This window comes from Triticum aestivum, chromosome 4B (assembly GCF_018294505.1).
Source record: "Triticum aestivum cultivar Chinese Spring chromosome 4B, IWGSC CS RefSeq v2.1, whole genome shotgun sequence".
NCBI classification, from domain to species: domain Eukaryota; kingdom Viridiplantae; phylum Streptophyta; class Magnoliopsida; order Poales; family Poaceae; genus Triticum; species Triticum aestivum.
The window spans coordinates 152,138,508-152,149,009 of NC_057804.1; the positions used below are offsets into that span (position 1 = coordinate 152,138,508).

At 44.0% G+C, this 10,502-nt stretch overlaps 1 protein-coding gene across 3 annotated transcripts; it reads right to left on the bottom strand.

Moving 5' to 3' along the window:
• On the bottom strand, positions 1-4,876 carry LOC123091572 (uncharacterized). 3 transcript variants are annotated; one of them, XM_044513112.1, is made up of 9 exons: positions 4,693-4,854; positions 3,846-3,964; positions 3,264-3,436; positions 1,418-1,511; positions 1,092-1,202; positions 877-966; positions 508-593; positions 341-405; positions 1-259 (listed from the first exon to the last, which is right to left on the bottom strand). In XM_044513112.1, exons 1-9 carry the CDS (start codon positions 4,796-4,798, stop codon positions 150-152), a joined length of 954 nt encoding a protein of 317 aa, XP_044369047.1. In that variant the 5' UTR covers positions 4,799-4,854; the 3' UTR covers positions 1-149. The 3 variants fall into 3 exon arrangements, with proteins under 3 accessions (XP_044369047.1, XP_044369049.1, XP_044369048.1); XM_044513114.1 differs by having other exon boundaries at positions 66-259; positions 3,846-3,943; positions 4,693-4,876; XM_044513113.1 differs by having other exon boundaries at positions 66-259; positions 3,846-3,961; positions 4,693-4,848.
• Positions 4,877-10,502: the final 5,626 nt, after the last annotated feature.

The following is a 10,502-nucleotide window of genomic DNA, read 5'->3' on the forward strand; positions in this document are numbered from 1 at the left end:
TACAAGACCAACGTCTTCCAGGTTGATTAATACATATGCCGTGTTTCCACGCAAAAAGAAAACGCTACGAGTATGGTACCATGCTTTAGGATAACTGTAGAAGAAATTCATAATGCAGATTGTATCTGCTATCAAATCGGTATAAGATGTCAATTGCTGAGACCAAGGAATTCTGTGAAACTAGGATATTTGGGCTCCCAGCCGATCTCAGCCCGAGTTTTGGAATTATCCATCCTCTTCCCCAATGGACCATCTGTACCTGAAGCCAGGGAAGATGCAGACTTTGTAATCGTGTGTATAATAAACCCCCCAAGAAAAACAGCTAGACTGAACAACTAACCTGTGAAGCCCTCAAACTTGCCATCAAATTTCCCGCTCCTGTTAACACGGTCCATTATTTCTTGCCTGCAAAGCCCCCAAACTCATCTCAACACACTTGCAAGGCAGAGCAAAACTGAACTTAGATGAGCAGGCGGCGAGCTGAAAAAAAATGAAGGTTGTAGTGACCTGGACAGAGGTTGGTTGTCACAGCCCACAAAGACACGCCCGCGAAGTCTCCTCTTCATGATGGCAATTCCAAGCGAAGCAGCATCCTGCAAATAGCACAAGTAGATGATAAAAAATATATCCCTGATATACCATTTCACCCACATGTAATCAACAGAACAGACGGTCTTGATAGAAATTAATTATGTCAATAGAATGATAAGCATGGATACCATTCTGAGCATTTATTTAAATTGTGAAGAGGAATGAAGTTGGGCAAGGATGGTTTGATCAAATATGGGTTGGGTTGAGATATGTTGAAACAATCTAACTGCAACAAACTCATTTAGCGACTATCCTATCATTTAATAAACAAGTAGAAGATCTTACTTCATAATGGATCATACTGATTATGAGATCCGGTCGTGCATCTACAGTTCCTTTTGACAACCAGAAAACATGAGGACCTTGATCCTTTTTGTGTGGTAAGTCAAGGAAACAAACTGCACTGGTTCTCTCCACTCTGACGTATTAAGAGTTTGGAAAATTTTATGTTTAACAATGCTTGATGTTTGGAATAAAAAGTAGCCTCATTGTGAGGATATATAAAGCCCTGCTAGCCTCAGGGCACAGCCTCCTGCCTCGAGGACGACATTTTCTGCTTTTAGAAGGACGTCAGTCCGAGGACTCCTACCAATCGGCACACAAGGAGAATCCTACAAAAGTGAAATGGAAAAAGGTCAAATAAAATCAAGATAGTAGGAGGTAATACCAGAGCATCACCAAAAAGTAAAAGCTTTCGACAAACTTCAGCTTACTAAACGACTAATTTATCATTTACTGCAATATTTTTCTTACAAAAAAAGAATAAACAGATAAGAAAACTTTGATTCTTTACAATAAGCACTTTAGATTAGATTTAAACTTATACCTCGCCACAAAATCCATTGTCATTGCAGTCATACACGGCAGTACTTGATGTAAACAGGAAAGAGCCTTCCCCACTCCAGTTTGATGCAGCAACTCTGCACATTTTTTCTGAAATAAGATATTGCACATGTCCTTCATACACTAAGTGCATGTCATGTTTTATTGTAATAATATTATTTTATTTGCATCAATAATTCGTCTTGGGTATGTATTAATATGTACAAAAATATCATCGATCACTCCGAGTATCCTGACAATCAATGGAAAATAAGAATACCTAGTGCGCATCTTAGTAGTTTCCATCTCCCATTTATTATCATTACAGTATAAATCACTATTGAAGCTAGCAGTTCTCATACATAGTCTTATCACATTAATAATAAAATAACCCCAACTGGTGCATTATGTTGATATAACAAACTAGAGATGCAACTACAAAAGCATTTATTTGAGTGATAAGACATAATGGGGAAAACACCTCTGCTCAGACTCCTAGAGGCCGAGAACTATTCCCATCTTATGTTTCTCAGTTTGTGATAAGTCTGATATATAAAGGTACGCATACGAGGGATGCTTTATATATAAAGCGGGGCGAAAGCCTGCTTCGAGGAGGGAAGGAAGCCGCATGTCGGCAAATGATTTGGAATTGAAACTGGCTACAGAGGAAACCGAAGCCCTAACTCCCCATTCTTTCTATCTTACATCGCCATCGAGCCCTGGCTGTAGAGTCACTGGTTTCTAATCGCAATGGATTTATGTTTTCTTTGGCTTTTCCATTCGCTTCGTTCAACCCTGATCTGGATAGATAGCTCGGCTTCTATTAGCTGAGAATGGTTTTGTCAAGGAAAGGTTTCGCTATACAACAACAATGAACTCACTTCTGATCAAATTCCCGTTTCTCCATTTATGTAAATTATGCTAAAATAGATTGGATTCATGTATTTGTCCACAGTACCATGCGATGATGGTGTTAACAACATTATCTCTCACGTCCTACTAAATATCCAAATTTTAATATAATGTTCTTTCTATGTATGTGACTTTAATCTTTTCAGTGTCTTGATCATTTGAAGGTATATTCACCTTAAGCCTAGACTAATTTATGTTTATTAAGTTTGCAACATAAGCTTCAATTTTCACAAATTTCTGTAGGAAGGATGGGAAAACTCAGAATCAAATTTCCATACAACGAGATGGATGGAGGTACGAAAGCAACCCTCAGCCATGTTTTTACCAAAAAAAAAGCATAGTCAAATTTCTCAGTGTATACATGTGCAGTTCCTGCAAATAGTGCATGCCCCATCCATCTCTTTCTCTTTGAATTTAATTTGATCCTAGAGAGCAGTATAACACAATGATTATGAATCCAAACTACTACCTCCATCACTAAATATAAGATGTCTTTGGTAAAGAGAAAACATCATGCATGACTTCGTAAAAACAACCGAATGACATATATGGCATCTCTAAAATAACATACCATCTACACAGATTCGAAAAATACTCTAGCTCCTTCTGAACAACTATGATTAGTGACAATAACAGATACTTTTGTATTTTCAAAACATATGAATATGAAGTCCAAAAAACTATATTCGTACATAACCACACGCCATATATACTTCCTATATCCACAACATTTGCTAAGCACACAACTATTTTCTAGATGCATGCCGCCAAACATTATAAGCATGCCGATTTGAAGGCTCATTTTGTTATCAGGAAATATCCCACCGTGATGTACCATCATATACACAAAATAAATATACTGTAATATTAAGTTAACTGTATTTGAAAAAACTTCCAGTTTATTCTTAGATGAAAAAACAATCAAACACTTTGCTTACCTAAGATCCCCAGGGTAATCATCCGTGCGATATGGAGGAGCACAAAAAATAACGTATGGAACTTTCTGATCAACTCTGGGTCCCTTCAGGGAGGGAATTATCCCAATTTTAGTTAGGTCACTGTGATGATCTGTGGTTGCAGTCTGGCCATAAATTTTGCAATCTGGATGCTCCTGTAAGATATATTAAAGCTATGCTTGAATTCTTTACAATATTTACAAAGAAGAAGAAAAAACAAAATATATTATAAGCATACAATTCTCACGTTTTGCAGACAGAAAAGATACATATGGTAGATATCAAATAAACTAGAAAGTTATTGCTTTTCAACGAAAATATCTTCAGGATTTACTAGTTCCAAGGCCACCGGAGAAATGATAACATGCTATGAGGAACAAATGCCATTTAACTAGAAACAAGACCTGATTTGAACATGACAAATTGTTTTCTTTCATTAGCTCGGAAAATTCAAATCTCTCAACAAAATAATCATTTCATTAGCTCAACATGGTATGAGGAAAGTTCTTGATATTTTAAAAATATAACAGGCGAGCCACTTAGCGAGGAAGATACTTCTCCTACCTGTCGCCATTTCTCAGCTACGATTCGACCAAGCACACCAGGCCCGACAATCAGCAAGTCATTCTGACCAACACTCTCCGATGTGGACACCGTGACCCCTGCATCATGAGATACTCCTGCTGTCATCAAGGAAAATGATACAAGAAAAAAGAGGATATATTAAAACAGGCGCCCTGTCAATTAGCGGTGCATGTGGAGAGTCATGTGCAACGGAACTAAAAAAAGGGTGCTGACGACGGCTTTCCCTTAACATGAAGAAGCATCTACTCACAAATAGGGCCCCAATAGCCAGCGAACGTTCCCTGGGAAGCATGGCATCTGCGAACGTTTTTTATGGCAAGTTCTTCGAAAGCACATGGCAATTTCTTCAGGAACACGTGGCAACTTCTGCAAAGAAGGGATTTTGCTGTGAAAATTCCCGTGTTCGCCTGAAAGAATTGCCATGGTCCCGCAAGCGAAAAATATTCGCAAATGTCTTCCTTCCCAGGGAACATTCGCTGGATAGCATTACCCTTAAAATAAGAACATAGCCTAAACAGCCATCAAAATACGCATCTAGTCAATGTTTATCATGAGAATTGCATCGGGGAACCCCCTAAACCCGGAATCCGTTGGCGCATTGCGCTATTTCTTGCGTGCGATGTTCCAACTGATCTTCCTGGTCTGGAATCTAGAACTAGTTCTGGCGATTTGCTGAATTCAGCACATTTCTACCTAATCGAGCCCACGCCCCTTCCCGATTTCAACAACCCTGCCTGATCTAGCACGCCATGCGCTTCACAGTAGCATCCCAATTTTGGCTAGGTCAAGTTAAAGGTTCGAAAAGTATTGCGAGAAAAGCACGTACCGAGGGGGCCGGTGGAGGCCATCGGGAAGCGGCAGCGGGATGCGAACGCTGGGGGTGCAGCAGTCAATGGGAGAGGATATGGCCGGTAGTGGTAGGTCGACGCCATGGCTTTGTAAATTGGTTCTGGGACACAGGTGTGCTGCTATGGGACAGGTGGCCAGTTGCCTCACGCGAAAAACAACATTGCTAAATTGTTGCTATTTTTTAACCACGCAAATGTAAACTGAGTGTGTCTTAGGTATTTTTTTAACACGGTACGGACACAAATGCTTATACATATACGCATGCACTCATCCCTATGAAAGCACACATCACACCCTACCCTATTAACATTTTCGAGGGACTAAGCCGGAATATCATCGTGAGATTTTCCAAGTCATCGTAGGGCACCATGTCGTCGACGAGAACGTCTCCTCGCACTGAAAGCGCATCGCCGGAATTTCTGAAATAAATCCAAAAATAATGCTAGCATCGGGATTTGAACCATGATGGGCTAGAATATCACTATCTCTCTAATCATCCAAACATAGGTTGGTTTGCGAGTGTGTCTAGGCACATGTACAATCGGCCGCCACTTTACCTGGCCGGACCTTGTTAGCGACTTTTGGCCCACTTAGGGCATCTTCAACCGCGCCCTGTAAATTTTCTCCCATGTTCGTCCAAAGACAGAAGGGACCAGTCCGCGGACACGGATGCGAGAGGCTGCCATCCAACGCTAGCCACATACATTTCAAACTTTTTTTAACAAACTGGATGAAACGCATGGCAACATGACCGGATTTCATATAAACATGACGAATTTCATACAAACCAAACGAGAATGGTTACATTTTGAACATATTCTAACTAAAACGATAACACTATGTGCACCCACAGTCACACGGAGCCTCACTCCCACGACACAGATACACTACAGTCTACAGCCGGACGCGGCGGATCCCTTTGTCTTCCCCATGTCCGGCAGCCCCCTAACCGGACTGCCGGGAGTCCCGGAGGCATATTATTTCCCTGTATCTTTCCTAAGTCCAGTTGTGCAGCTCATCGGAGTGGCAAGGAGGGTACTTCCACCAGAGGGGAAGGGTGTTTCCGTGGAGCTCAGACGGGTGCCAGGATGGTCTAAGATAAAGAATTGGAAAGATCACCTGCTGTACAAGCCGGCGACGCGCCGGCGATGGCCTTCCTGGGACAAAGCGACGACAGCCTTCCCTGTTCTACTTTCCCCCCGATATTGGCAGCAGACGCGAACACGGTGGCTACTGACTCATCGATCTCCGCGCACCCAACTCCTATCTCTGCCGGTAGAGCGCGGCTACGCGTGCGTTGATGGCAGATGGCGCGGTCGCAGGCATGGGAGGCGCGGACGACACGACGTCGTCCACGGCAGATGATGACCATGCCACCGTGCTCCCTGTCGTGTCGGCCTGGAGAAACTCGCCGCTCCTATGCGAGCTGGCTTGGAGTGGCGAGTTGCTGAATCACGCGCCGGCTTGGGGCGGCAACTGGCTCCGTCGGGCTAGGCGAGGGAGCTGGAGTAGCGAGCTGCCTCGCTCATATCCACCAGGCTCGGTAGGCCAGCCAACCGGCTTTTATGTCGGAGAACTGATCTTCCTGCTTGTCGTATGCCATTGAAAGAGTGGAGAAATGGAGGAAGGAGGAGATGGGGAGCGACAGAGTGGTGCGATTCCTGCCCGGCGTATGGCATTATTTAAATAAAGGGCAAACGGGAGGAGCTTGCCCGACGTTGTGTTTAATGTTGTCCTGTCCTGAACAGATGTGTGGCCGGTGTAAGTTTCTCGGCTTCCACCCGGGTATAATGGAGGCGTTTCAATGTAGCGAGAAGGCATGTTCAGCCACGCCTACAGCGGGCGGTGCCTCGACCGGCACGCGGCTTTAATGGCAGAGGCAGTGAGAGGTCATGTCCGCCTTGAGCCGCATTCAATGTGGAGCGGCGTGCTCTATAGCGACATGAATGCAGGCAGTTAGCGACGGGCGGGAAGCACACGCGGGAGGGGAAGGGGTTTTTGATATGCCAGGGCGGTCAGAAGTGAGCGTGACAGCGGTCCGTACTTCCGTAAACCTCCCTCATGTTTATCTCTGGTTTGCGGTAGAAAGCGCGTCCGGACCATGCTGCAGACTGATACATGCACGCGTTAGACGGCTTCCCGGGTCCAGATAGCATGGTCCGGACTGATGCGGGAGATTTGCGGGTCGGCGTTGGAGATGCTCTTGTATGAATATGTCGCAAGCAACTATGTGATAGAGATTCCACAAAAGAAGCAAATATGTGATAGAGAACCCAACTCAACATGATTAGTTATAAATGAAGGTGGCACAATCGTACATGAATAAACATAGGTAACCCGGCAGAGCACGTGTATGTCATCAGCGTGTGTAACTGAGTCGCAGCAAGCTGCAAGGACTTGACTAAGCATCGCTTGACATTTCTCTGTAGGGACAGACACAAGAGTAATATAAGATACATCTCAGTCTGTAACGCCCACGATGCGGCTATATCTCCCACGTGTCAAAGCACGACTTAGAGGCATAACCGCATGATGGTTTTGTCGCAAGAAGGGTCATCTTCACACAATTCCATGTAATGAACAAGAATGGGATAAAGAGAGTTGGCTTACAATCGCCACTTCACAGAATACATAAATAAGATTCATACATCATTCAAAATACACTCATAGACCGACTACGGTCAAATCCAAATGAAAAGAAGATAACCCCAAATGCTAGATCCCCGATCATCCCGACTGGGCTCCGCTACTGATCATCTGGAAACGAAACATAGTAACGACCAAGGTCCTCATCAAACTCCCACTTGAGCTCGGTTGCGCCACTTGCACTGGTATCCTCGGCACCTGCATCTGTTTTGGTAGAATCTGTGAGTCACGAGGACTCAACAATCTCACACCTGCGAGATCAAGACTATTTAAGCTCATGGGTAGGAAAAAGGGGTAATATGATGGAGCTGCAGCAAGCACTAAGCATATATGGTGGCTAACGTACGCAAGTGAGAGCGAGAAGAGAAGCAACGCATCGGTCGATAAGCTATAAGCGATCAAGAAGTGATCCTGAAACTACTTACGTACATACATAACCCAAACCGTGTTCACTTCCCGGACTCCGCCGAGAAGAGACCATCACGGCTACACACACGGTTGATGCATTTTAATGAAGTCAAGTGTCTAGTTTTCTACAACCGAACATTAACAAATTCCCATCCGCCTCCTAACCGCGGGCACGGCTTTCGAAAGATAATATACCCTGCAGGGGTGTCCCAACTTAGCCCATCATAAGCTCTCACGGTCAACGAAGGATATACCTTCTCCCGGGAAGACCCGATCAGTCTCGGAATCCCGGTTCGCAAGACATTTCGACAATGGTAAAACAAGACCAGCAAATCCGCCCGATGTGCTGACAAATCCCGATAGGAGTTGCACATATCTCGTTCTTAGGGCACAACGGATAGGTCAGCCTACGAGTAAAACCAGCCCTCGAGTTTCCCTGTGGTGGCCCTGCAGTCTGCCCGTTTCGGACCAACACTCGAAGGAGCACTGGCCCGGGGGGGGGTTAAAATAAAGATGACCCTCGGGCTCGTGAAAACCCAAGGGAAAAAGGCTTAGGTGGCAAATGGTAAAACCAAGGTTGGGCCTTGCTGGAGGAGTTTTATTCAAAGCGAATTGTCAAGGGGGTCCCATAAATCACCCAACCACGTAAGGAACGCAAAATCAAGGAACATAACACCGGTATGACGGAAACTAGGGCGGCAAGAGTGGAACAAGACACCAGGCATAAGACCGAGCCTTCCACCCTTTACCAAGTATATAAGGTGCATTAATTAAATAGGAGATATTGTGATATCCCAAAATATCCATGTTCCAACCAGGAACAAACTTCATCTTCACCTGCAACTAGCAACGCTATAAGAGGGGCTGAGCAAAAGCGGTGACATAGCCAAACAACGGTTTGCTAGGACAGGATGGTTAGAGGCTTGACATGGCAATATGGGAGGCATGATAAACAAGTGGTAGGTATAGCTAACATAGCGATAGAGCGAGCAACTAGCAAAGCAAAGATAGAAGTGATATCGAAGGTATGGTCATCTTGCATGCAAAGCTCTCAGAGTTGTCGAAGGCTTGATCCTCGTTAGTGTACTCAACAGGTTCCTCGTTCACGTACTCATCTCCCAGCTCTAGCCAAAGCAAGAACACAAACAATGGAACCACAATAAATCACGATGCAATGCACAAGCAACATGATGCAAAACATGGCATGATATGCGAGATATGATATGTAATGCATATGCGGGCTCCGGAAGGAAAAAGGATGAACAAGGCATCAACTTGGCAAACCAAGCATGCCGCTGGAAAGATGAGATGATTTCGGTTGAAACCGATATAAAGATCACCGGAAACGGATGCACGGTTTGCAAATGGCAAGCAAAACAAGAATAACACAAATCTGCGATTAACAGCATGATGCTACTTAGCATGCAACAAGAAACTATGCTACAACACCCCAACATAACAACAAAGCATATGGCAGTGATCTACATGTGATGCTTGAAAAAAAGGAACACTGAGCTACGGCTAAATCACACCATAGCAGGTTCAAACAAGCATGACAAAAGTGCAAAAGATATCAGCTTGGACATGGCATAAACAACATCAGGTAGCAATGTTCAGAGCAAGCAATCAACATGATACAGGAACTTATAATATCAAAACAAGACATGGCATGATTCTACTCAAAGCATAGAACAAAAGTCCCTTACTGACCATGAGCCAAAAAGGATCAGAAGATATGATGACACCCATGTAAACATAGTAAGTTTCGTTAACAGATTCAACAAACAAAGCAGGGCATTGACAGAATTATGAAGGCATCTTCGCGAGCTCGATTCACTCACCACCAGTCATTGCATGACAAGATAAGCATAGCATCAGCAAGAAGACATGTTTATGAAGCTATCCATGGCAAGAACAAGTTCATAGCATGCAAGGTTCAACTACAACAACCTTGGCAAAATTGAATAACATGTAAACAATCTGCCAGCAAACATTTTATAGCAAAAGTAGAGCACGAAAATGACATGCTAGACTACTCCATAATTGCAAACAGGGGCATTAATGGATAGAGCATAACCATATGTTCAAAACATCCTTACTGAAGTAACTCAAAATATGCATGGATCTCTCTGTAGCATCAAGTTTACATGGCATAAAAATAACAGCAGAACAGAGACTAAAATCAGCAACACCATGAAGCCTAGTTTGCATGCTTGTGCTAGTCACCACATTGATCACAAAAATACATGGCAAGCACCTCTGTAAAGATGGCATGGCATAGTACAAAACATATGTAAAGCTCATGCCCATAAGATGCACACAATAAATGTAGCAAAAGTGACAAATGCACACATTTTGTTAAGAATCAGAAACTAACATCATATAGCACTCTTGCATCAGAGATTCAGGCATCTATATGACCTAAAATGAACATGGCCCAATGGAACAAAATGAAGAGCACATCCTGATGAACATTTTTATATATTATGCACATGAAACGGAGCTACGATGACGGAGTTATGATGCGATGAACAGGGCTATAAGATATGATAGAAAAATATGGCTTAGATGATTGATTTCGGGGTCAACCTAGGTTTGACCCGATCCAGATCTGGGGCACAGAAGCCGAGGCGGGCGGCGGCTCGCCGGAGCAGGGTCGGAAGGAGGCTGGAGATGAGGTGGGCCGACCGGGTCGACCGGATCCGACCGGGGGCGGCGGAGGGCGGCGCGCGG

What these genes read in the sequence shown, in the direction of transcription:
- LOC123091572 (XM_044513112.1), bottom strand. Translation starts at nt 4,798, where the DNA reads ATGGCGTCGACCTACCACTACCGGCCATATCCTCTCCCATTGACTGCT. An exon ending in GATTACCCTGGGGATCTTAG is followed by an intron (nt 1,512 to 3,263) that starts GTAAGCAAAGTG and finishes AAAAATGTGCAG; the next exon opens with AGTTGCTGCATCAAACTGGA. An exon ending in CAAGTTTGAGGGCTTCACAG is followed by an intron (nt 260 to 340) that starts GTTAGTTGTTCA and finishes CCCTGGCTTCAG; the next exon opens with GTACAGATGGTCCATTGGGG.